This window comes from Heptranchias perlo, chromosome 18, assembly GCF_035084215.1.
Source record: "Heptranchias perlo isolate sHepPer1 chromosome 18, sHepPer1.hap1, whole genome shotgun sequence".
Classification (NCBI taxonomy): Eukaryota; Metazoa; Chordata; class Chondrichthyes; order Hexanchiformes; family Hexanchidae; genus Heptranchias; species Heptranchias perlo.
In genome coordinates, this window is record NC_090342.1 from 304,771 (window position 1) to 332,291 (window position 27,521).

The window sequence follows — 27,521 nt, forward strand, 5'->3', positions numbered from 1 at the left end:
GTGGTAGAGGCATTGCGTTTAAAAGGTGCTTGGATGTGTACCTGAAGTGCCGTAACCTACAAGGCTACGGACCAAAAGCTGGAAAGTGGGATTTGGCTGGATGACTCTTTTTCAGCCGGCACAGACACAATGGGCCGAATGGCCTCCTTCTGCGCTATAAAATTCTATGATTCTGTAATAGAGGTAGTGGTGAGGTGGAGCTGGGTGTTGTCAGCGTACATGTGAAACCTGACCCCAGGTCACAAATAACTTCCCAGAAATGCTAGGGAACCAAGGGACTAGTGAGAAGGAGGAATTAAAGGAAATTAGTATTAGTTTTTTAAAAAATAGTGCTGGAGAAATTAATGGGAATGGAAGCCAATAAATCCCCAGGGCCTGATAATCTGCATCCCAGAGTACTAAAAGAGGTAGCCATGGAAATAGTGGATGCATTAGTTGTCATCTTCCAAAATTCTATAGATTATGGAACAGTTCCTGCAGATTGGACGGTGGCAAATGTAACCCCACTATTTAAAAAAGGAGGGAGAGAGAAAACAGGGAACTATAGACCGGTTAGTCTAACATCAGTAGTAGGGAAAATGCTAGAGTCTATTATAAAGGATGTGATAACAGGACACTTAGAAAATATCAACGGGATTAGACAAAGTCAACATGGATTTATGAAAGGGAAATCATGTTTGACAAACCTACTGGAGTTTTTTGTGGATGTAACTGGTAGAATAAGTAAGGGTGAACCAGTGGATGTGGTTTATTTAGATTTTCAGAAGGCCTTTGATAAAGCCCCACATAAGAGATTATTGTGCAAAATTAAAGCACATGGGATTGGTGGTAATATATTAGCATGGATTGAAAATTGGATAACAGACAGGAAACAGAAAGTAGGAATAAATGGGTCTTTTTCGGGGTGGCAGGCAGTGACTAGTGGGGTACCGCAGGGATCAGTGCTTGGGCCCCAGCTATTCACAATATATATCAATGATTTGGATGAGGGAACCAAATGTAATATTTCCAAGTTTGCAGATGACACAAAGCTGGGGTGGAATGTGAGCTGTGAGGAGGATGCAAAGAGGCTCCAATGTGATTTAGACAAGGTGGGTGGGTGGGCAAGAACATGGCAGATGCAGTATTACATGGATAAATGTGAGGTTATCCACTTTGGTTGTAAAAACAGAAAGGCAGATTATTATCTGAATGGTGATAGATTGGGAAAAGGGGAGGTGCAACGAGACCTGGGTGTCCTTGTACACCAGTCGCTGAAAGCGAGCATTGAGGTGCAGCAAGCAGTTAGGAAGGCAAATGGTATGTTAGAAAAGATACAGCACAGAAGGGGGCCATTCGGCCCATCGTGTCCGCGCCGGCTCGAAGAACAACCAGGTGCTCATTCTAATCCCACCTTCCAGCACCCGGTCCGTAGCCCTGCAGCTTTCAGCACTTTAGCTGCAGGTCCAGGTACCTGGCAATTCCATTTCATTTTGCATGTTTATTTCCCATGTTGGCCTTCATTGCAAAAGGATTTGAGCACAGGAGCAGGGATGTCTTACTGCAGTTGTACAGGGCCTTGGTGAGACCACATCTGGAGTATTGTGTGCCGTTTTGGTCTCCTTATCTGAGGAAGGATGTCCTTGCCATGGAGGGAGTGCAATGAAGGTTTACCAGACTGATTCCTGGGATGGCAGGACTGACGTATGAGGAGAGATTGGGTTGACTCAGCCTGTATTCACTCGAGTTTAGAAGAATGAGAGGTGACCTCATCAAAACATATAAAAGTCTAACAGGACTAGACAGACTAGATGCAGGGAGGATGTTCCTGATGGCTGGGGAATCCATAACCAGGGGTCACAGTCTCAGGATACGGGGTATGCCATTTGGAACCAAGATGAGGAGAAATTTCTTCACTCAGAGGGTGGTGAACCTGTGGAATTCTCTACCACAGAAGGCAGTGGAGGCCAAGTCATTCGATGTATTCAAGAAGGAGATAGATATATTTCTTAATGCTGAAGGGATCAAGGGACATGGGGAAAAAACGGGAACAGGGTACTGGGTTAGACGATCAGCCATGATCATTTTGAATGGCGGAGCAGGCCCAAAGGGCCGAATGGCCTACTCTTGCTCCTATTTCCTATGTCTATGTTTCTATGTTTACCAGACTGATTCCTGGGATGGCAGGACTGTCGTATGAAGAGAGATTGGGTCGACTCGGCCTGTATTCACTCCAGTTTAGAAGAATGAAAGGGGATCTCATTGAAACATATAAAATTCTGACAGGGCTAGACAGACTGGACGCAGGGAGGATGTTTCCCCTGGTTGAGGGGTCCAGAATGAGGGGTCACAGTCTCAGGTACGGGGTAGGACATTTAGGACTGAGATGAGGACAAATGTCTTCACTCAGAGGATGGTGAACCTGTGGAATTCTCTACCACAGGAGGCTGTGGAGGCCAAATCACTGAATATATTTAAGAAGGAGCTAGATAGATTTCTGGACACAAAAGGCATCAAGGGGGATGGGGTGAGAGCGGGAATATGGTATTGATATAGAGGATCGGCCATGATCATATTGAATGGCGGAGCAGGCTCAAAGGGCTGAATGGCCTACTCCTGCTCCTAGTTTCTATGTTTCTATGTCTTTGGATGATATTTCTGAGGGGCAGCATGCGGATGAGAAATTGGAGGGGCCAAGGATAGATCCTTGAGGGACTCCAGAGGTAACTGTGCGGGAGCAGGAAGAGAAGCCATTGCAGATGATTCTCTGGCTACAACTGGATAGATAAGAATAGAACCAGGCGAGCACAGTCACACCCGGCTGGACGACAGAGGAGGATGTTGTGGTCAACCATGTCAGAGGCTGCAGACAGGTCGAGAAAGATGAGGGGGGATAGTTTATCACAGTCACGGTCACACAGGATGTCATTTGTGACTTTGATAGGGGCCGTTTCAGTACTGTGGCAGAGGCAGAAACCTGATTGAAGGGATTCAAAACATGGAGTTGCAGGAAAGATGGGCACGGATTTAGGAGGCGACAACACGTTCAGGGACTTTTGAGAGGAAAGGGAGGTTGGAGATGGAATGTGCTCTCCACCGTCCTCTCTGCCCCCCACCTCCCCGGTCCCCTGTACCTCTGCTATTGGAGAGGAGCACTGAACCATGCATAAACCTGTGCTTCTTACTAATTGGGAACAGGAGGGAAATTATTTTATATTTTGGCACATGATTCTATTAACTTTTTCAGGAAAGATGATGACTATGAGGCGCCCAGCAATTCAAAGCCATTCTCAGAGAATTTGGGACATGCAAATGGGCATAATCATGTCAGAAAAGAAACAGATAAGGAATCTGTAGCCAAAGTAAGACAAAGGCAATACTTGCAGAGAATTATTTCAATTGAAGAGGACCCTCTACCACAGTTCCTCGAAATGCATTCCACGACTCACTTAAATAATTGGATTGAGGTAGAAGAGGAGATGGAAACAGAGGAGGAGTTGGTGCCGGAAAGGAGGAGACAAGAAGCAGAAAAGGTTCCTTCATCTCCAAGGAGAAGGCCAGTCGGTAAAGAAGCTTTGACACAAGTAAGTCGAATCACAAATTGAACACAGCAACCACCAGTGAACTGGAAAGTGGCATTAAGATTTTGCTCAAAACCTGAATATAAAATCACACTTTTAGGACAGTGCAAAAGGCCATTTGGTCCATCGCCCTGTGCTGGCTTGGGAAGGGTCATTGACTTTGGCCCATTCCCCTGCACTTTTTCCATATTCTGTTAAATTTTTCTTTTTCAAATATTTCTAAACTTACCATGGAAAACTCCTTCAAGGAGTTTATTTTTAAATTTATTTTTGATTTGTTCAGGGATGTGGGAGATGCTGATAAAGATCAGCCCAAGTTACAGAGCCTGTGTACAAGTTTTCTAGAATTGCCCCTTTTCAGAGTCTCTCAGAATTACGACCAGATTTTCAGACACTGCAGGAAACAGAATGTATCCTCATTCAGACCTGCTCTGCTTTTTCTGTTTCTTTTAATGCAATTTCATGGCAAAGTATAAGTCACATTAAAAATTGAAAAACTTCCCCGATTGCAGATTGTTAAACTTTGCTGTGCCTGATGAGCACGAATGATGGTTAAAAGAGTTGAAACTTTAATTTTCATACTTAAAGCAGGACTGTCTAGTGTGAGTTCGGTACTTCCTTTGGACCCCGATTGGTTATGCTGATTTACGCCCATTTTTTTACAATTGGGCGTATTCTAGTGAGATTGGTAGAAAATTACAGAGGTTGGGCGCATTTCCGGGTCTAACTTCTGGGATGTGCCCACAGAGGAAATTCAAAGCCGTGCACATGCGTAACATGCGCACGCACATGCATACTCACACGCATAACGTGCGCACGCACATGCATACACGCACGCATAACGTGCGCACCCACATGCATACTCACACGCATAACGTGCGCACGCACATGCATACTCACACACATAACGTGCGCACGCACATGCATACTCACACGCATAACGTGCGCACCCACATGCATACTCACACGCATAACGTGCGCACGCACATGCATACACGCACGCACATGCATACTCACACGCATAACGTACGCACACACATGCATACACACACGCACATGCATACACGCACATGCATACTCACACGCATAACGTGCGCACACACATGCATACACGCACGCACATGCATACACGCACATGCATACTCACGCATAACGTGCGCACGCACATGCATACACGCACGCACATGCATACTCACGCATAACGTGCGCACCCACGTGCATGCACGCACATGCATAATGTGCGCACGCACATGCATAAACACGCGTAACGTGCTGACAGACATGCATACACACACTCATAACGTGTGCATGCACTTGCATATGCGTGCGTAACGTGTAAAGCGCGCGTGTGCACACGTAAGCACGTGGGAGTGCACACTCACACATATTCATTAAATTATCTTAACTGCATGTTCATTACCCTCTCACATGTTTTAGTGATTTCTTAATTGTTTCAGGGACTTTGTAGCAGAATTTTCACAATCCAATATTTCCTGGCCCAGATTCTGAATTTGATTTTTTAGTGTTGTCTTTGACTCCAGTTGCCAATAACCCGCCTCTGTTGACTTTTGCGTCTTTGATTTTCCATTGCTTTTGCCTTAACCTTCTTTGCTTTTCCCACACTGCTTTGTTGACTGTTCTTTCTGTTTATCTATGTCCTTGGCTTAGTCTTTTAAATCCTGCTCTGTGTCCTGTATTTAACTTGCTCCATTAACAGTACAGTGACGATAAGGAGTTCAGAAACACCTCTAGGCGTTTTAACTTTCTTTAAAGGAATTTCTTACTTTCAATTAAAATTTCAGCAGTTTAAAACCTTGCTGTAGATTCATTCTCAATACCTGCCCTTTCCAGTCTCCACAGTCTTCCACTGTCATTCACAGGGGTCACAATATCGGGGTGCAAGTCAGTTAAAATCATAGGATGGTTACAGCACAGAAGGAGGCCATTTGGCCCATCGAGCCCATGCCGGCTCTTTGTAAGAGCATTCCAGTTAGTCCCATTCCCCCGCACTTTCCCCGTTGCCCTGCAAATTTTTTCCCTTCAAGTATTTATCCAGTTTCCTTTTGAAAGCCACGATTGAATCTGCCTCCACCACCGTTTCAGGCAGCATATTCCAGATTATAACAACTCGCTGCGTAAAAAGGTTTCTCCTCGTGTCGCCTCTGGTTCTTTTCCCATCACCTTAAATCTGTCTCCTCTGGTTCGTGAACCTTCCACCAATGGGAACAGTTTCTCTTTATTTACTTTATCTAAACCCTTCATGATTTTGAACACTTCTATCAAATCTCCTCTCAACCTTCTCTGCTTTAAGGAGAACAATCCCAACTTCTCCAGTCTATCCACGTAACTGAAGTTCAAAAAAGGATGTAAAGATAAACCCAGCAACAATAGGCCAGTCAGTTTAACCTCGGTGGTGGGGAAACTTTTGGAAATGATAATCCGGGACAGAATTAACTGTCACTTGGACGAGTGTGGATTGATTAGGGAAAGCCAGCATGGATTTGTTAAAGGCAAATCGTGTTTAACCAACTTGATAGAGTTTTTTGATGAGGTAAGAGAGAGGGTAGATGAGGGCATACAGTAGATGTGGTGTATATGGATTTTCAAAAAGCGTTTGATAAAGTGCCACATGGTAGGTTTGCTATTAAGATTGCGACTCATGGAATAAAGGGGGCAGTAGCAACATGGATACAGAATTGGTTAAATGACAGGAAACAGAGAGTAGTGGTGAACAGTTTTTCGGACTGGAGGGAGGTGTACAGTGATGTTCCCCAGGGATTGGTGCTGGGACCACTGCTTTTCTTGATAAATGTTAATGACTTGGTCTTGGGTGTACAGGGCACAATTTCAAAATTTGCGGATGACAAAAAACTTGGAAGGGTAGTGAACAGTGAGGAGGATAGTGATAGACTTCAAGAGGATATAGACAGGCTGGTGGCATGGGTGGACACGTGGCAGATGAAGTTTAACAGGGAAAAATGCGAGGTGATGCATTTCGGTAGGAAAAATGAGGAGAGGCAATATAAACTAGAGGGCATAATTCTAAAAAGGGTGGAGGAACAGAGAGATCTGGGGGTGTATGTACACAAATCTTTGGAGGTGGCAGGGCAGATTGAGAAAGCGGTTAAAAAAGCATACGGGGTCCTGGGCTTTATAAATAGAGGCATAGAGTAAAAAAGCAAGGAAGTCATGATGAACTTTTATAAAACACTGGTTCGGCCACAACTGGAGTAATGTGTCCAGTTCTGGGCACCGCACTTTAGGAAGGATGTGAAGGCCTTAGAGAGGGTGCAGAGGAGATTTACTAGAATGATTCCAGGGATGAGGGACTTTAGTTACATGGATGGACTGGAGAAACTGGGGTTGCTCTCCTTGGAACAGAGAAGGTTGAGAGGAGATTTGATAGAGGTATTCAAAATCATGAAGGGTCCAGACAGAGTGGATAGAGAGAAACTGTTCCCATTGGCGGAAGGGTCAAGAACCAGAGGGCATAGATTTAAGGTGATTGGCAAAAGAACCAAAGGTGATATGAGGAAAAACTTTTTTACACAGCGAGTGGTTAGGATCTGGAATGCACTGCCCGAGGGGGTGGTGGAGGCAGATTCAATCATGGCCTTCAAAAGGGAACTAGATAAGTACTTGAAACGAAAAAATGTGCACGGCTATGGGGATAGGGTGGGGGAGCAAACATAGAAACATGGAAAATAGGCGCAAGAGTAGGCCATTCGGCCTTTCGGGCCTACTCCGCCATTCAAAATGATCATGGCTGATCGTCTAACTCAGTACCCTGTTCCCGCTTTTTCCCCATATCCCTTAATCCCTTTAGCATTAAGAAATATATCTATCTCCTTCTTGAATACATCTAATGACTTGGCCTCCACTGCCTTCTGTGGTAGAGAATTCCACAGGTTCACCACCCTCTGAGTGAAGAAATTTCTCCTCATCTTGGTTCTAAATGGCATACCCCGTATCCTGAGACTGTGACCCCTGGTTCTGGACTCCCCAGCCATCGGGAACATTCTTCCTGCATCTAGTCTGTCTAGTTCCGTTAGAATTTTATATGTTTTGATGAGATCACCTCTCATTCTTCTAAATTCAAGTGAATATAGGCCTTGTCGACCCAATCTCTCCTCATACGTCAGTCCTGCCATTCCAGGAATCAGTCTGGTAAACCTTCGTTGCACTCCATCCACGGCAAGGACATCCTTCCTCAGATAAGGAGACCAAAACTGCACACAATACTCCAGATGTGGTCCCACCAAGGCCCTGTATAACTGCAGTAAGACATCCCTGCTCCTGTACTCAAATCCTCTTGCAATGAAGGCCAACATACCATTCGCCTTCCTAACTGCTTGCCGCACCTGAATGCTCGCTTTCAGCGACTGGTGTACAAGGACACCCAGGTCTCGTTGCACCTCCCCTTTTCGCAATCTATCACCATTCAGATAATAATCTGCCTTTCTGTTTTTACAACCAAAGTGGATAACCTCACATTTATCCACGTTATACTGCATCTGCCATGTTCTTGCCCACTCACCCAACTTGTCTAAATCACATTGGAGCCTCTTTGCATCCACCTCACAGCTCACATTCCACCCCAGCTTTGTGTCGTCTGCAAACTTGGAAATGTTACATTCAGTTCCCTCATCCAAATCATTGATATATATTGTGAATAGCTGGGGCCCAAGCACTGATCCCTGCGGTACCCCACTAGTCGCTGCCTGCCATTCAGAAAAAGACCCATTTATTCCTACTCTCTGTTTCCTCTCTGTCAACCAATTCTCAATCCATGCCAGTATATTCCCCCCAATCCCATGTGCTTCAATTTTGCACACTAACTTCTTGGGTGGGACCTTATCAAAAGCCTTCTAAAAATCCAAATACACCACATCCATTGGTTCTCCCCCTTCTATTCTACTAGTTACATCCTCAAAAAAACTCCAGTAGATTTGTTAAGCATGATTTCCCTTTCATAAACCCATGCTGACTTTGTCCAATCCCGTTAATGCCCTCCAAGTGTTCCGTTATCACATCTTTTATAATAGATTCTAGCATTTTCCCCATGACTGATGTTCGGCTAACTGGTCTGTAATTCCCTGTTTTTTCTCTCCCTCCTTTTTTAAATAGTGGGGTTACATTTGCCACCCTCCAGTCTGTAGGAACTGTTCCAGAGTCTATAGAATTTTGGAAGATGCTCACCAAAGCATCCACTATTTCCAGGGCCACTTCCTTTAGTACTCTGGGATGTAGATTATCAGGCCCTGGGGATTTGTCAGCCTTTAGCCCCATTAATTTCCCGAGCACTTTTTTTTTACTGATACTAGTTTCCTTCAGTTCCACCCTCTCACTAGACTCTTGGTTCCCTAACATTTCTGGGAGGTTATTTGTGTCCTCCTTTGTGAAGACAGAACCAAAGTATGTGTTTAATTGTTCTGCCATTTCTTTGTTCCCCATTATAATTTCCCCCATTTCTGACTGTAAAGGACCTACATTTGTCTTCACTAATCTTTTTCTCTTGACATATTTATAGAAGCTTTTACAGTCAGTTTTTATGTTCCCTGCTAGTTTACTCTCATACTCTATTTTTCCCCTCTTAATCAATCTCTTTGTCCTCCTTTGCTGAATTCTGAACTGCTCCCAATCCTCAGGCTTGCTGCTTTTTCTGGCAATTTTATATGTCTCCTCTTTGAACATAAGAACGTAAGAAATAGGAGCAGGAGTAGGCCAATCGGCCCCTCGAGCCTGCTCCGCCATTCAATAAGATCATGGCTGATCTGATCCTAACCTCAAATCTAAATTCATGTCCAATTTCCTGCCCGTTCCCCGTAACCCCTAATTCACTTTAATGATGTAGCTTCCACAGCTTCCTGGGGCAGCAAATTCCACATACCTACTACCCTCTGAGTGAAGAAGTTTCTCCTCATCTCAGTTTTGAAAGAGCAGCCCCTTATTCTAAGATTATGCCCCCTAGTTCTAGTTTCACCCATCCTTGGGAACATCCTTACCGCATCCACCCGATCAAGTCCCTTTGGATCTAATACTATCCCTAATTTCTTTTGTAAGCCACGGTTGAGCCACCTTTCCTGTTTTATTTTTGCGCCAGACAGGAATGAATAATTGTTGTAATTCCCGCACACATTCTTTAAATATTAGCTATTGCCTATCCACTGTCACCCCTTTTAGTAAAGTTCCCCAATCTATCATAGCCAACTCGCACCTCATACTTTTGTAATTTCCTTTATTTAGATTCAGGACCCTAGTTTCGGATTCGACTACTTCACTCTCCATCTTAATGAGGAATTCTATCATGTTATGCTCGCTCTTCCCTAAGGGACCCCGCACAACAAGATTGTTAATTAATCCTTTCTCAGTCTAGGATTGCCTGTTCTCTAGTTGGTTCCTCAACGTATTGGTCTGGAAAACCATCACGTACACACTCCAGGAATTCCTCCCCCACAGTATTATTGCTAATTTGGTTTGACCAATCTATATGTAGATTAAAGTCACCCATGATTATAGTTGTACCCTTCTTGCATGTGTCTCTAATTTCCTGTTTAATGCCCTCCCCTACATCTCCACTACTGTTTGGGGGCCTATAGACAACCCCCACCAACGTTTTCTGCCCCTTGGTGTTTCTTAGCTCCACCCATACAGATTCCACATTGTGATTTTCCGAGCCAATATCCTTCCTCACTATTGCATTGATTTCCTCCTTTATTAACAACGCTACCCCACCTCCTTTCCCTTTTTGCCTGTCATTCCTAAATATTGAATACCCCTGGATGTTCAGTTCCCATCCTTGGTCACCCTGCAGCCATGTCTCCGTAATTGCAACTATATCATAACCGTTAATATCTATCTGCGCTGTTAATTCATCTACCTTGAAAGGTGTGAAAGGAGAGTGGGACTAGCTGGATTGCTTATGCATAGTGCCGGCGCAGACTCGATGGGCCAAATGGCCTCCTTCCGTGCTGTAACCTGTGATTCTATGAAGTCCCTCATCCCTGGACCCATTCTAGTAAATCTCTTCTGCACCCTCTCTAAGGCCTTCACATCCTTCCTAAAGTGCAGTGCCCAGAATTGGACACAATTCTCCAGTTGTGGCCGAACCAGTGTTTTATAAAGGTTCAACATAACTTCCTTGCTTTTGTACTCTATGCCTCTATTGATAAAGCCCAGGATCATGTATGCTTTTTTAACCGCTTTCTCAACCTGTTCTGCCACTTCAACGATTTGTGTACATATACCCCCAGGTCTATCTGTTCCTGCACCCCCTTTAGAATTGTACCCTTTAGTTTATATTGCCGCTCCTCGTTCTTCCTGCCAAAATGTATAACTTCACACTTCTCTGCGTTAAATTTCATCTGCCATGTGTCCGCCCATTCCACCAGCCTGTCTATGTCCTCCTGAAGTCTATCACTATCCTCCTCACTGTTTATTACATTTCCAAGTTTTGTGTCATCTGCAAATTTTGAAATTGTGCCCTGTACATTCAAGTCTTAAGTCATCAGTATATATCAAAAAAAGCAGTGGTCCTGGTACTGACCACTGGAGAACACCACTGAACCTTCCCCCAGTCCAAAAAACAACCATTCACCACTACTCTCTGTTTCCTGTCACTTAGCCAATTTTATATCCATGCTGCCGCTACCCCTTTATTCCATGGGCTTCAATTTTGGAAGTCCATGTACATAACATCAACCACATTGCCCTCATCAACCCTCTCTGTTACCTCGTCAAAAAACTCAATCAAGTTAGTTAAACGCAATTTGCCTTTAACAAATCCGTGCTGACTTTCCTTTATTAATCTACATTTGTCCAAGTGACTATTAATTTTGTCCCAGATTATCGTTTCTGAAAGCTTCCCCACCACCGAGGTTAAACTGACTGGCCTGTAGTTGCCAGGTTTGTACAGAGGCTTTAGCTGCTGCTGCCGGGTGAAAGAATCGGAACCAGGCCTTAAGGCCAAGCTCCAAGTTTCTGACATTGTACCAAAGATCAGCGTCTAGGCCCTGAGTTTGGTGGGATGGCAAATCGTGGCTTGTACTGGTCAGGGATCGAGGACACACAACTTCACACCACAAAACCCAGTGAATGATTCAAGAGTCAATTTCAACCTTGAATAAGAATAATAAATAAAGTGGGGAGATGTGGCTGCCCATAGTTTGATGATCTTAAGGACAGAATCCGTTAGGAGCCAAATGAAGAACCAGTTTTGAAGGTTATCAAAGTTTTAAGTTTCTAGCCATTGATCAGCAGCACCTTGTACAGTAAAACCCCAAATAACAGCAATGCAATGGTCCGTCCCACAGTGAGGGGCAGTAGGAGCAATGGTCCCTCCCACAGTGAGGGGCAGTAGGAGCAATGGTCCTTCCCACAGTGAGGGGCAGTAGGAGCAATGGTCCCTGCCCACAGTGAGGGGCAGTAGGAGTAATGGTCCTTCCAACAGTGAGGCAGTAGGAGCAATGGTCCCTCCCACAGTGAGGGGCAGTAGGAGCAATAGTCCCTGCCCACAGTGAGGGGCAGTAGGAGCAATGGTCCTTCCAACAGTGAGGCAGTAGGAGCAATGGTCCCTCCCACAGTGAGGGGCAGTAGGAGCAATAGTCCCTGCCCACAGTGAGGGGCAGTAGGAGCAATGGTCCCTGCCCACAGTGAGGGGCAGTAGGAGTAATGGTCCTTCCCACAGTGAGGGGCAGAAGGAACAATGGTCCCTCCCACAGTGAGGGGCAGTAGGAGTAATGGTCCTTCCCACAGTGAGGGGCAGTAGGAGTAATGGTCCTTCCCACAGTGAGGGGCAGTAGGAGCAATGGTCCTTCCCACAGTGAGGGGCAGAAGGAACAATGGTCCCTCCCACAGTGAGGGGCAGTAGGAGTAATGGTCCTTCCCACAGTGAGGGACAGTAGGAGCAATGGTCCCTGCCTACAGTGAGGGGCAGTAGGAGCAATGGTCCCTGCCCACAGTGAGGGGCAGTAGGAGCAATGGTCCCTGCCCACAGTGAGGGGCAGTAGGAGCAATGGTCCTTCCCACAGTGAGGGGCAGTTGGAGCAATGGTCCCTCCCACAGTGAGGGGCAGTAGGAGCAATGGTCCCTGCCCACAGTGAGGGGCAGTAGGAGCAATGGTCCCTGCCCACAGTGAGGGGCAGTAGGAGCAATGGTCCCTGCCCACAGTGAGGGGCAGTAGGAGCAATGGTCCCTGCCCACAGTGAGGGGCAGTAGGAGTAATGGTCCTTCCCACAGTGAGGGGCAGTTGGAGCAGTGGTCCCTCCCACAGTGAGGGGCAGTAGGAGCAATGGTCCTTCCCACAGTGAGGGGCAGTAGGAGCAATGGTCCCTGCCCACAGTGAGGGGCAGTAGGAGCAATGGTCTCTCCCACAGTGAGGGGCAGTAGGAGCAATGATCCCTGCCCACAGTGAGGGGCAGTAGGAGCAATGGTCCCTGCCCACAGTGAGGGGCAGTAGGAGCAATGGTCCCTGCCCACAGTGAGGGGCAGTAGGAGCAATGGTCCCTGCCCACAGTGAGGGGCAGTAGGAGCAACGGTCCCTGCCCACAGTGAGGGGCAGTAGGAGCAACGGTCCCTGCCCACAGTGAGGGGCAGTAGGAGCAATGGTCCCTGCCCACAGTGAGGGGCAGTAGGAGCAATGGTCCCTGCCCACAGTGAGGGGCAGTAGGAGCAACGGTCCCTGCCCACAGTGAGGGGCAGTAGGCTCTATATGTGGCCTCACCAGTGTTTTGTATAATACACCTGCTTAAAGCTGAATTTTGAAGCGTGGAATTGATTCACTTTTCAAAGAACTTTAAATGAAACGAATGATCTATTCTTCGCAGGACAAAGAATCGAGTGCCAGCCCTGATCGTTTATTCAAAATCATTTTTGTCGGCAATTCCAGTGTGGGGAAAAGCTGCGTTTTACGCAGATTCTGTGGTGATAGTTTTCACCCTGGAATTTCTGCCACTGTCGGTATGTGAAGTGATGTCACCTTTCATTATGTCCCTCGTGATGTGATATGGATTTTTTTGTACTATCGCTAAATTTATGAAGCTAATATCAGTTCCAGGTGGGAACGTTCTTCATCTTTGAACATTTAATTCAAATTGGAAGCAGTGGAGAGAGCTGGAAAAGTGCTGGTAACAGAAATTATAGGGTTGAAATTGCATTCTGCTTCTTAGTAACTCGTTCCGACATATTTCCTCTATCTGCTCATTAACCCAAAAGGTTTGTTAAAATGGTGGAATCCATATGAACTCTCTGTTGCTAATATCAGACAGCACAATTTTCAATTAACAATTAATTTTTAAAAATTAACAATTTATTTTTACTTGCAAGTCTGTTGATGGCTGATTTCAGTGGTATTTTCAAATGAATATAAACTTTTCCATAATGTTATGGGACCCCCCCGAGTTCTAGACTCTCCAGCCAGGGGAAACAGCCTCTCGGCATCTACCCTGTCAAGCCCCCTCAGAATCTTATATATTTCAATGAGATCACCTCTCATTCTTCTAAACTCCAGAGAATATGGGCCCATTCTACTCAATCTCTCCTCATAGGACAATCCTCTCATCCCAGGAATCAATCTAGTGAACCATTGCTATAACAGAAACCTGGCTTAAAGAGGGGGATAATTGGCAGCTCAATATCCCTGGATATAGAGTTTTCAGGCAGGATAGAGTGGGTGATAAAAAAGGAGGGGGGTAGCATTATTGGTTAAAGAATCAATTACAGTTGTGGGAAGGGATGATCTGCTAAATGGATCATCAATCGAGGCCATATGGGTTGAGCTAAGAAATAAAAAAGGGGCAGTCACACTACTAGGAGTGAACTATAAACCCCCGAATAACGAAAGGGAGATAGAAGAACAAATATGTAGGCAAATTTCTGAGTGTAAAAATAAGAGGGCAATAATAGTAGGGGACTTCAACTACCCTAACATCAACTGGGATTCAAACAGTGTGAGGGGCACAGAGGGCGCAAAATTCTTGATCGGTGTCCAGGAGAACTTTTTTAGCCAGTACGTGACAAACCCAACAAGAGGGGATGCAATTCTAGATGTAGTCCTGGGAAATGAAGATGGGCAAGTGGGTGAAGTGACAGTGGGTGACCATATTGGGGATAGTGACCACAATTCAGTTAGTTTTAGCATTATTATGGAAAAGGCCAGAGTTAAATCAGGAGTAAACGTTTTAAATTGGGGGAAGGCAAATTTTACAGAACTAAGGGGTGATTTGGCAGAAGTGGACTGGACACAACTACTTGAGGCGAAATCAGTGGCAAGCCAGTGGGAGGCACTAAAAAGTGAAATTCTACGGGTACAATGCAGACACGTCCCCTCAAAGATAAAGGGTGGCACTGCCAAATTTAGAGCCCCCTGGTTGTCTAGAAGTATACGGGGCAAGATAAAGCAGAAAAAGAAAGCTTATGACTGTCACAGAAAACTAAATACTGCAGAAAGCCTAGAGGAGTATAGAAAGTACAGGGATGATGTAAAAAAGGAAATAAGGAAAGCAAAGAGAGGGCATAAAAAAATATTAGCTAGTAAGATTAAAGAAAACCCAAAGATGCTTTATCAGTACATTAAGAACAAGAGGACAGCTAAGGAAAAGGTGGGACCTATCAGGGATGATAAGGGTAACTTGTGTGTAGAAGCAGAGGATGTGGGGAGGGTTTTAAATGAATATTTTGTCTCCGTATTCACAAAGGAAAGGGATGATCCGGACGTAGTAGTTAAAGAGGAGAGGTGTGAAATATTGGATAAGGTAAACATAACGAGAGAGGAAGTACTAGAGGGACTGGAAAGTTGATAAGTCACCAGGGCCGGATGGATTGTTTCCCAGGCTATTGAAGGAAGCCAGGGAGGAAATAGCGGATGCTCTGAGGATCATTTTCCAATCCTCACTAGATACAGGGGAGGTACCGGAGGACTGGAAGACTGCAAACGTAGTACCATTGTTTAAAAAGGGTACGAGGGAAAGGCTGAACAATTATAGGCCGGTCAGTCTTACCTCGGTGGTGGGCAAACTATTAGAATCAATACTGAGAGATAGGATCAACTGTCACTTGGAAAGGCATGGTTTAATCAGGGATAGTCAGCATGGATTTGATCAGGGAAGGTCATACCTTACAAATCTGATTGAATTCTTTGAGGAAGTGACAAGGAGGATTGATGAGGGTATTGCAGTGGATGTTGTCTGCATGGATTTTAGTCAGGCATTTGACAAGGTCCCACATGGCAGACTGATCATAAAGGTAAAAGCCCGTGGGATACAGGGAAATGTGGTGAATTGGATCCAAAATTGACTCAGTAACAGGAAACAAAGGGTAAAAGTCGATGGATGTCTTTGCGAATGGAAATCCGTTTCCAGTGGTGTGCCACAGGGCTCAGTGTTGAGTCCCTTGCTGTTTGTGGTATATATTAATGATTTGGACTTGAATGTAGGGGGCATGATTGGCAAATTTGCAGACGACACAAAAATTGGCATTGTAGTTGATAGTGAAGAGGATAGCTGTAGACTCCAAGAAGATATCAATGGGTTGGTGGAGTGGGCGGAAAAATGGCAAATGGAGTTTAACCCAGAGAAGTGTGAGGTAATGCACTTAGGGAGGGCAAACAGTAAAAGGGAATATGCAGTAAACGGGAATATATTGAGAGGGGTAGAGGAAGTGAGAGACCTTGGAGTGCATGTGCACAGGTCCCTGAAGGTGGCAGTACAGGTAGATAAGGTTGTGAAGAAGGCATACGGAATGCTCTCCGTTATTAGCCGAGGTATAGAATACAAAAGCAGGGATGTAATGATGGAACTGTATAAAACACTGGTAAGGCCACAGCTGGAGTATTGTGCGCAGTTCTGGTCACCACATTACAGGAAGGACGTAATTTCTGTGGAAAGAGTGCAGAGAAGATTTACAAGAATGTTGCCAGGGCTTGAAAATTGCAGCTACGAGGAGAGATTGGATAGGCTGGGGTTGTTTTCCTTGGAGCAGAGGGGGCTGAGGGGAGACTTGATTGAGGTGTACAAAATTATGAGGGGCCTAGATAGAGTAGACAGGAAGTACCTGTTTCCCCTAGCGGAGAGTTCAAGAACTAGAGGACATAGATTTAAGCTGATTGGTGGAAGGATTAGAGGGGGCATGAGGGAAAACTTTTTTACCCAGAGGGTGGTGGGTGTATGGAATTCGCTGCCCGAATTGGTGGTGGAGGCAGGGACCCTCAACTCTTTTTAAAAAGTACCTGGACCTGCACCTAAAGTGCTGTCAGCTGCAGGGCTACGGACCGGGTGCTGGAAGGTGGGATTGGAATGGGCACCTGGTTGTTCTTCGAGCCGGCGTGGACACGATGGGCCAAATGGCCCCCTTCTGTGCTGTATCTTTTCTATGGTCTAACCTTGGTTGCACCGTCTCTAAGCAAGTATATTCTTCCTTGGATAAGGTGACCAAGACTGTACACAGTACTCCAGGTGAGGTCTCACCAAAGCCCTGTACAATTGTATTAAGATGTCCTTACTCTTGTACTCCAACCCCCTTGCAATAAAGGCCAGCATGATATTTGCCTTCCTAATTGCCTGCTGTACCTGCATGCTAACTTTGTGTTTCTTGTACGAGGACACCCAAATCTCTCTGAACACCAACATTTAATAGTTTCTCACCATTTAAAAAATATTCTGTTTTTCTATTCTTCCTACCAAAGTGAATAACCTCACATTTCCCCACATTATACTCCATCTGCCACCTTCTTGCCCACTCACTTAACCTGTCTATATCCCTTTGCAGACTCTTTGTGTCCTCCTCACAACTTACTTTCCCACCTAGCTTTGTATCGCCAGCAAACTTGGATACAATACACTCGGTCCCTTCATCTAAGTCATGAATATAGATTGTAAATAGCTGAGGCCCAAGCACTGATCCCTGCGGCACCCCACTAGTTACAGCCTGACAACCTGAAAATGACCTGTTTATTGCTATTCTCTGTTTTCTGTCCATTAACCAATCCTCTCTGGAGTTTAGAAGAATGAGAGGTGATCTCATTGAAACATATAAGATTCTGAGGGGAATTGACAGGGTCGATGCTGAGAGGTTGTTTCCCCTGGCTGGAGAGTCTAGAACTGGAGGGCTTGGTCGCAGGATATGGGGTCAGCCATTTAAGACTGAGATGAGGAGGAATTTCTTCACTCAGAGGGTTGTGAGTCTTTGAAATTCTCTACCCCGGAGGGCTGTGGATGCTCAGTCGTTGAGTATATTCAAGGCTGAGATCGATAGATTTTTGGACTGTAGGGGAATCGAGATATGGGAATCGAGCAGGAAAGCGGAGTTGAGGTCAAAGATCAGCCATGATCTGATTGAATGGTGGAGCAGGCTCGTGGGGCCGAATGGCTTACTCCACCTTATCGAATGCCTTTTGAAAATCCAAATATCCGGCATTCACTGGTTTTCCTTTATCTACCCTGCTACTTACACCCTCATAAACTCTAATAAATTTGTCAAACACGATTTCCCTTTCAGAACTAGAATAACCAGGCCTAGGCCCAGCAGGGTAATTATTACTAGTCATAGAATCATAGAAAGGTTACAGCACGGAAGGAGGCCATTCGGCCCATCGAGTCTGTGCCGGCTCTATGCAAGAGCAATCCAGCTAGTCCCACTCCCCTGCTCTTTCCCCGTAGCCCTGCAAATTTTTTCCCTTCAAGTACTTATTCAATTTCCTTTTGACGGCCATGATTGAATCTGCCTCCATCACCCCCTCAGGCAGCGCATTCCAGATCCCAACCACTCGTTGTGTAAAAAAGTTTTTCCTCATGTCACCTTTGGTTTTTTTGCCAATCACCTTAAATCTATGTCCTCTGGTTCTTGTCCCTTCCGCCAATGGAAATAATTTCTCTCTATCTACTCTGTCTAGACCCTTCATGATTTTGAACACCTCTATCAAATCTCCTCACAACCGTCTCTGTTCCAAGGAGAACGACCCCAGCTTCTCCAGTCTATCCACGTAACTGAAGTCCCTCATCCCTGGAATCATTCTAGTAAATCTCTTCTGCACCCTCTCTAAGGCCTTCACATCCTTCCTAAAGTGCGGTGCCTAGAACGGGACACAATACTCCAGTTGTGGCCGAACCAGTGTTTTATAAAGGGTCACCATAACTTCCTTGCTTTTGTACTCTATGCCTCTATTTATAAATGATGTGGAGATGCCGGTGATGGACTGGGGTTGACAATTGTAAACAATTTTACAACACCAAGTTATAGTCCAGCAATTTTATTTGAAATTCACAAGCTTTCGGAGGCTTCCTCCTTCCTCAGGTGAATGTTTCTATTTATAAAGCCCAGGATCCTGTATGCTTTTTTAACTGCTTTCTCAATCTGCCCTGCTACCTTCAACGATTTGTGCACCAATACCCCCAGATCTCAATGGTCCTGCATGCCTTTTAGAATTGTGCCCTTTAGTTTACATTGCCTCTCCTTGTTCTTCCTATAGCAGACTTTTGGATTCCCTTTTATATTAGCCGCCAGTCTATTCTCATACTCTCTCTTTGCCCCTCTTATTTCCTTTTTCACTTCCCCTCTGAACTTTCTATATTCAGCCCAGTTCTCACTTGTGTGTCAATCTGTCATCTGTCATATGCCCCTTTTTTTCTGCTTCATCTTACTCTCTATCTTTTTTGTCATCCAGGGAGCTCTGGCTTTAGTTGCCCTCCTTTCCCCCTCATGGGAATGTACCCAGACTGTACCCGAACCATCTCCTCTTTAAAGGCTGCCCATTGTCGATATTAAGCCACTTTCATTGTCTTTAACCCTGTGGGATATGTCTGTTTTTGAATTCTGTCCTGTGATGAGACAATTCGTCGTCAGTCCACGGCCTTGAAAACTCCCTTAACAGCAGCATTTATATAGTGCCATTGCTGGGGCCTGAAGGAGCAGGAGCACTAGTCTGGCGGGTGAGATGGGATTTGGTCTCCCTGCACCCCCTCCCATTTCACCTGTTAGCAATTCCACCAGGAGTGGGGGTGATCGTGTAATATATCCCCCCATATATTAATATGCAAATGAGAGAAATCTGTCTCATATTTCCTGTCCACTGCACCCTAGCAACAGCTGTGTGTCCCTTGGCCCAGCACTGCTAAGGGTCTCAAGTGGGATTTAAAATTTAAATGTCCTGTTTTGGCGATACAGTTGATTGCAAAACAGTCGATTCTGTTTGTCCTCCTTTAGCATAACAAACTTTTCTAATATCCAGAGATGGTGATAAATATCAGACTGTGTGAGTATGACTGGTCTGTGGGGCATCTCTCCAGCTTGGACACCAGGCCCCAGGTATTAGTGAGGAGACCTGAGCTGGATTGCTGGAGTCTTGCTTCAGATTCAATGCCTGGGTTGTTTCTGATCAGCTGATCTGATATTTCTCTTGCTTTTGAGTTCTATCAAGATTACTTCAGTTGGTCACCTCTCAGGGCATTAAGGTCAACCAGGTATTGTGGGACTGGAGTCACGTGTAGGCGACACTACAGGTGGGAGACTTGAGGCCACTCTTCCCTCACAGAGTATCTGCTTCACCTCCCTGGAGCCGTCTTTGCCTCAACCATTCTCTGCAGATGAGTTTGAGGTTGAAGGTCAGGTTGATGTTTGGAGAAAATTGCTTCTAAATAGTAAATTCACTTTAACAAATTATATAAATTATACGCAGTGTGCAAACACCTGTATAATATATAATTTATAAATGCTTCTATATAAAAATTGTTTTTATTTCCAGGTATAGATTATCACGTGAAAACAATAAATGTTGATAACAGTCTGCTGGCTCTTCAACTTTGGGACACTGCGGGACAGGAACGGTGGGTTAATGGTGATTTAAACCTGGTTTCTGTTGCAGTAGAGCCTTATTGTGGGTATTTTCTAAGGGAGGTACATAGTCTGCATGACTGTAGGCCAGAATAAGTTGCTTAGAATTGTCATCTGCTAAATTTCATTTTGTACGGTGACTGACAATCTTATTCAAGAAAAATATTTTTAGTACATAGAATAATAGAATGTTGTTTAACTGTTATCAGGATATGGGGTCTTTGGAAAGGCTGCATTTATTGTCCATCAGTATGTGCCCTGAGAAGGTGGTCAGATTCCTTCCATAGACAATGAGTAACCTGAGAGGTTACTTCAAAGATACGAAAGGACTGGAGTCACATGTAGAACAGACTGGGTAAGGGCGGGACTGGAGTCACATGTAGAACAGACTGGGTAAGGGTGGGACTGGAGTCACATGTAGAACAGACTGGGTAAGGGCGGGACTGGAGTCACATGTAGAACAGACTGGGTAAGGGTGGGACTGGAGTCACATGTAGAACAGACTGGGTAAGGGCGTGACTGGAGTCACATGTAGAACAGACTGGGTAAGGGCGGGACTGGAGTCACATGTAGAACAGACTGGGTAAGGGTGGGACTGGAGTCACATGTAGAACAGACTGGGTAAGGGTGGGACTGGAGTCACATGTAGAACAGACTGGGTAAGGGTGTCAGGTTCCTCGCTGGAGGATACTAATGAACCAGTTGGTTTTCATAGTCATTTTTGTAGTGTTAGTCTCCAACTAACAGATTTATTGAATTGAGTTGTGTAGCTTGCCATCGTAGGATTCGAACTTCCAACCTCTGGATTACTAGGCTGGTATCCAACTCCCAACCTCTAGATTACTAGGCTGGTATCCAACTCCCAACCTCTGGATTACTAGGCCTGTATCCAACTGCCAACCTCTGGGTTACTAGGCTGGTATCCAACTCCCAACCTCTGGATTACTAGGCCGGTACCCAGCTCCCAACCTCTGGATTACTAGGCCGGTACCCATCTCCCAACTTCTGGATTACTAGGTCGGTACCCAGCTCCCAACCTCTGGATTACTAGGCCGGTACCCATCTCCCAACCTCTGGATTGCTAGGCCTGTACCATATTAAATGCCACAGCACAGAAACAGGCCATTTTTGTAAAAACTCCCTTATAACGCAATATCATCAAATTACCTACACAGGCGAATCTTTAAATTACATTTCATTGAGTTACATCGAGTCTACAGCACAGAATTTTTTTTTTATTCGTTCATGGGATGTGGGCGTCGCTGGCGAGGCCGGCATTTATTGCCCATCCGTAATTGCCCTTGAGAAGGTGGTGGTGAGCCGCCTTCTTGAACCGCTGCAGTCCGTGTGGTGAAGGGTCTCCCACAGTACTGTTAGGAAGGGAGTTCCAGGATTTTGACCCAGCGACGATGAAGGAACGGCGATATATTTCCAAGTCGGGATGGTGTGTGAATTGGAGGGGAACGTGCAGGTGGTGTTGTTCCCATATGCCTGCTGCTCTTGTCCTTTTAGGTAGTAGAGGTCGCGGGTTTGGGAGGTGCTGTCGAAGAAGCCTTGGCGAGTTGCTGCAGTGCATCCTGTGGATGGTGCACACTGCAGCCACAGTGCGCCGGTGGTGAAGGGAGTGAATGTTTAGGGTGGGGGATGGGCCAATTAAGCGGGCTGCTTTGTCCTGGATGGTGTCAAGCTTCTTGAGTGTTGTTGGAGCTGCACTCATCCAGGCAAGTGGAGAGTATTCCATCACACTCCTGACTTGTGCCTTGTAGATGGTTGAAAGGCTTTGGGGAGTCAGGAGGTGAGTCACTCGCCGCAGAATACCCAGCCTCTGACCTGCTCTTGTAGCCACAGTATTTATATGGCTGGTCCAGTTAAGTTTCTGGTCAATGGTGACCCCCAGGATGTTGATGGTGGGGGATTCGGCGATGGTAATGCCATTGAATGTCAAGGGGAGGTGGTTAGACTCTCTCTTGTTGGAGATGGTCATTGCCTGGTGCGAATGTTATTTGCCATTTATCACCCCAAGCCTGGGTGTTCTCCTGGTCTTGCTGCATGTGTGATGTGGAGATGCCGGTGATGGACTGGGGTGGACAAATGTAAGGAGTCTTACAACACCAGGTTATAGTCCAACAAATAAAGCTGTTGGACTATAACCTGGTGTTGTAAGACTCCTTACATTTGCTGCATGTGGGCACGGACTGCTTCATTATCTGAGGGGTTGCGAATGGAACTGAACACTGTGCAGTCATCAGTGAACATCCCCATTTCTGACCTTATGATGGAGGGAAGGTCATTGATGAAGCAGCTGAAGATTGTTGGACCAAGGACACTGTCCTGAGGAACACCTGCAGCAATGTCCTGGGGCTGAGATGATTGGCCTCCAACAACCACTACCATCTTCCTTTGTGCTAGGTATGACTCCAGCCACTGGAGAGTTTTCCCCCTGATTCCCATTGACTTCAATTTTACTAGGGCTCCTTGGTGCCACACTCGGTTAGATGTTGCCTTGATGTCAAGGGCAGTCACTCTCACCTCACCTCTGGATTTCAGCTCTTTTGTCCATGTTTGGACCAAGGCTGTAATGAGGTCCGGAGCCGAGTGGTCCTGGCGGAACCCAAACTGAGCATCGGTGAGCAGGTTATTGGTGAGTAAGTGCCGCTTGATAGCACTGTCGACGACACCTTCCATCACTTTGCTGATGATTGAGAGTAGACTGATGGGGCGGTAATTGGCCGGATTGGATTTGTCCTGCTTTTTGTGGCCAGGACATACCTGGGCAATTTTCCACATTGTCGGGTAGATGCCAGTGTTGTAGCTGTACTGGAACAGCTTGGCTAGAGGTGCAGCTAGTTCTGGAGCACAAGTCTTCAGCACTACAGCCGGGATGTTTTCGGGGCCCACAGCCTTTGCTGTATCCAGTGCACTCAGCCATTTCTTGATATCACGTGGAGTGAATCGAATTGGCTGAAGACTGGCTTCTGTGATGCTGGGGATATAGGGAGGAGGCCGAGATGGATCACCCACTTGGCACTTCTGGCTGAAGATGGTTGCAAACACTTCAGCCTTGTATTTTGCACTCACGTACTGGACTCTGTCATCATTGAGGATGGGGACGTTTACAGAGCCTCCTCCTCCCGTTAGTTGTTTAATTGTCCACCACCATTCACAACTGGATGTGGCAGGACTGCAGAGCTTTGATCTGATCCGTTGGTTGTGGAATCGCTTAGCATGTTGCTTCCGCTGTTTAGCATGCATGTAGTCCTGAGTTGTAGCTTCACCAGGTTGGCACCTCATTTTTAGGTACGCCTGGTGCTGCTCCTGGCATGCTCTTCTACACTCCTCATTGAACCAGGGTTGATCCCCTGGCTTGTTGGTAATGGTAGAGTGAGGAATATGCTGGGCCATGAGGTTACAGATTGTGCTGGAATACAATTCTGCTGCTGCTGATGGCCCACAGCGCCTCATGGATGCCCAGTTTTGAGCTGCCAGATCTGATCTGAATCTATCCCATTTATCACGGTGATAGTGACACACAACACGTTGGATGGTGGCCTCAGTGCGAAGACGGGACTTCATCTCCACGAGGACTGTGCGGTGGTCACTCCTACCAATATTGTCACAGACAGATGCATTTGCGAAAGGTAGATTGGTGAGGACGAGGTCAAGTAAGTTTTTCCCTCGTGTTAGTTCGCTCACCACCTGCCGCAGGCCCAGTCTGGCAGCTGTGTCCTTCAGGACTCGGCCAGCTCGGACAGTAGTGGTGCTACCGAGCCACTCTTGGTGATGGACATTGAAGTCCCCCACCCAGAGTACATTCTGTGCCCTTGCTACCCTCAGTGCTTCCTCCAAGTGGTGTTCAACATGGAGGAGGACTGATTCATCAGCTGAGGGAGGGCGGTAGGTGGTAATCAGCAGGAGGTTTCCTTGCCCATGTTTGACCTGATGCAATGAGATTTCATGGGGTCCAGAGTCAATGTTAAGGACTCCCAGGGCCACTCCCTCCTGACTGTATATCACTGTACCGCCACCTCTGGTGGGTCTGTCCTGCCGGTGGGACAGGACATAGCCAGGGATGGTGATGGAAGAGTCTGGGATGTTGGCTGAAAGGTATGATTCTGTGAATATGGCTATGTCAGGCTGTTGCTCGACTAGTTTGTAGGACAGCTCTCCCAATTTTGGCACAAGTCCCCAGATGTTGGACATAGGCCATTCGGCCCAACTGGTCTTTGCCAGCGTTTATGCTGCGTTTGAGCCTCCTCCCTCCCTACTTCATCTAACCCTATCATCATATCCTTCTATTCTTTTCTCCCTCATGTGCTTATCTAGCTTCCCTTTAAATGCATCTATGCTATTCGCCTCAACTACTTGTCGTAGCGAGTTCCATATTCTTACCATTCTTTGTGTAAAGAAGTTTCTTCTGAATTCCGACATTTAGTTCTGGTCTCCCCCTCAAGTGGAAACATTTTCTCTAAGCCGACCCTATCAAACCTTTTTGTTATCTTAAAGACCTCTATCAGGCCTCAGCTTTCTCGTTTCTAGAGAAAAGAGTCCCAGCCTGTTCAGCCTTTCCTGATAGGCGTATCCTTTCAGTTCTGGTATCATCCTTGTGAATCTTTTTTGCACCTTCTCCAATGCCTCTATATTCTTTTTATAATATGGAGACCAGAACTGTTCACAGTATTCCAAGTGTGTTCTATCTAAGGTTCGATACAAGTTTTACATAACTTTTCTGCTTTTCAATTCTTTCCCTCTAGAAATTAACCCTAATGCTTGCTTTACCTTTTTTATTGCTTTATTAACCTGTGTTGCTACTTTTACTAATTTGTGTGTCTGTACCCCGAGATCCCTCTGCTCCTCTACCCCATTTAGACTCTTATTATCCAATCAGTATGTGGCCTCCTTATTTTTGCGACCAAAATGCACCACCTCACACTTATCTATATTGAAATTTATTTGCCAATTACACACATGGGAAATTTTGTTTCCCTTGGTGTGAGGACGGAACAATTCTTGGCCTTTTAGATATATGTCTAGACTTTGTAGATGAGCTTCCGACCCCATATCCTCTCCATCACCGAGACCGCCCACTTCTACCTCCGTAACATTGCCCGTCTCTGCCCCTGCCTTAGCTCATCTGCTGCTGAATCTCTCATCCATGGCACTGTTACCTCCAGACTTGACTATTCCAATGCTCTCCTGGCTGGCCTCCCGTGTACCACCCTCCGTAAACTTCAGCTCAACCAAAACTCTGCTGCCCACATCCTAACTCGCACCAAGTCCCGTTCACCCATCACCCCGTGCTCGCTGACCTACATTGGCTCCTGGTCCAGCAACACCTTATTGTTAAAATTCTCATCCTCATGTTCAAATTCCTCCATAGCCTCACCCCTCTCTATCTCTGTAACCACCTCCAGCCCAAGAGCCCTCCGAGATCTCTGCGCTCCTCCAATTCTGGCCTCTTGCGCATCCCCAATTTTCATCGATCCACCATTGATGGCCATGCCTTCAGCTGCCAAAGCTCTGGAATTCCCTCTTTAAACCTCTTCCCCTCTCTACCACTCTCTCTTCTTTTAAGATGCTTCTTAAAACCTACCTCTTTGACCAAGCTTTTGGTCACCTGTCCTAATATCTTCTTATGTGGCTCGGTGTCAAATTTTGTTTAATAACACTCCTGTGAAGCGCCTTGGGATGTTTTACCATGTTAGAGGCGCTATATAAATGTAAGTTGTTGTTGTAGATTTGAAAGTCATGATGTGGAAGCCATGATGATCTTTTATAAAACACTGGTTCGGCCACAACTGGAGTATTGTGACCAGTTCTGGGCACTGTACTTTAGGAAAGATGTGAAGGCCTTAGAGAGGGTGTAGAAGAGATTTACTAGAATGATTCCAGGGATGAGAGACTTTAGTTACGTGGATAGACTGGAGAAGCTGGGGTTGTTCTCCTTGGAACAGAGAAGGTTGCAAGGAGATTTGATAGAGGTATTCAAAATCATGAAGGGTCTAGACAGAGTAGATAGAGAGAAACTGTTCTCATTGACAGATGGGTCAAGAACCAGAGAACATAGATTTAAGATGATTGCTAAAAGAACCAAAGGTGACATGAGGAAAAACTTTTTTACACAGCGAGTGGTTAGGATCTGGAATGCACTGCCTGAGGGGGTGGTGGAGGCAGATTCAATCATGGCCTTCAAAAGGGAACTGGATAAGTACTTGAGGGGAAAAAATTTGCAAGGCTACAGGGATAGGATGGGGGAGTGGGACTAGCTGGATTGCTCTTGCATAGAGCCGGCACGGACTCGATGGACCGAATAGCCTCCTTCCGTGCTGTAACCTTTCTATGATTCTATATGTGTCTGGGACTTGAAGATATTTGGCGTTGTGATACTAACTCCTTAGGAACAGGGAATTACCTACATGATTCCAGATCTATTGGAGAAGGGCGCGTTACTGCACTAATATCCATCAGTGTTTTAATTTTGACATGTGGGAATGTTTTTTGCTTTCAATTTAAGTATATTTTGTGAACTTAAAAAATGACAAAACAGCAAATTTGATGTTTATGAAGATTATTTTATTAAATAAACTTTACTAATCTATCTAGTTGGGAGTGTTTATTGTTAAACTCTTCAATGCTATGACTTGTTTAATGTGGTGTTTTAACGTTGCAGGTTTCGCAGTATTACAATGCAGTTCTTCCGTAAGGCCGACGGTGTTGTTCTGATCTACGACATCACAGCTGCAGTGTCCTTTCGTGCTGTCCGACAGTGGCTGGAAAGTGTCCAGGTTCCGTGACTAGTCTCTTATACTTTGTGACGACACAGATTCTGCTTAAAATGTTCTGGATCATGGTGTCAAATTTAGCTTCATTTTGTAATTATTTTATTCTTCCCTCCTTAGTGTCATTTCAGCAAAGTCACCATTACTGGAGGCAAACAGACTCCTGCTTTAGTTTTAAGATAAAGTGTTGTCTGAATCACAAAGGTCACAGCCCTTCCTTAGGGGTCAGTGCCTGTGACAGATTCTTCCAGTCAGTAAATAAGGAGAAACTGTATACACTGGCAGAAGGGTCGGTGACCAGAGGACACAGATTTAAGGTGATCGGCAAAAGAGCCAGAGGCGCCATGAGGAGAATTTTTTTTAC

The 27,521-nt window shown here is 45.6% G+C and overlaps 1 protein-coding gene across 5 annotated transcripts in view; it reads left to right on the top strand.

The window, feature by feature from the left end:
* The window catches only part of cracr2aa (calcium release activated channel regulator 2Aa), a 205,020-nt gene that overhangs the window by 131,968 nt on the left and 45,531 nt on the right, over positions 1–27,521 (top strand). For 4 of the 5 annotated variants that reach the window (XM_067999165.1, XM_067999167.1, XM_067999168.1 and 1 more), the window contains 4 exons: positions 3,227–3,563; positions 13,385–13,517; positions 20,293–20,374; positions 27,049–27,163. In XM_067999165.1, the coding sequence (XP_067855266.1) occupies positions 3,227–3,563; positions 13,385–13,517; positions 20,293–20,374; positions 27,049–27,163 (667 nt within the window). The remainder of the gene's footprint in view (positions 1–3,226; positions 3,564–13,384; positions 13,518–20,292; positions 20,375–27,048; positions 27,164–27,521) is intronic. The other variant, XR_010966159.1, reaches the window with a different exon arrangement.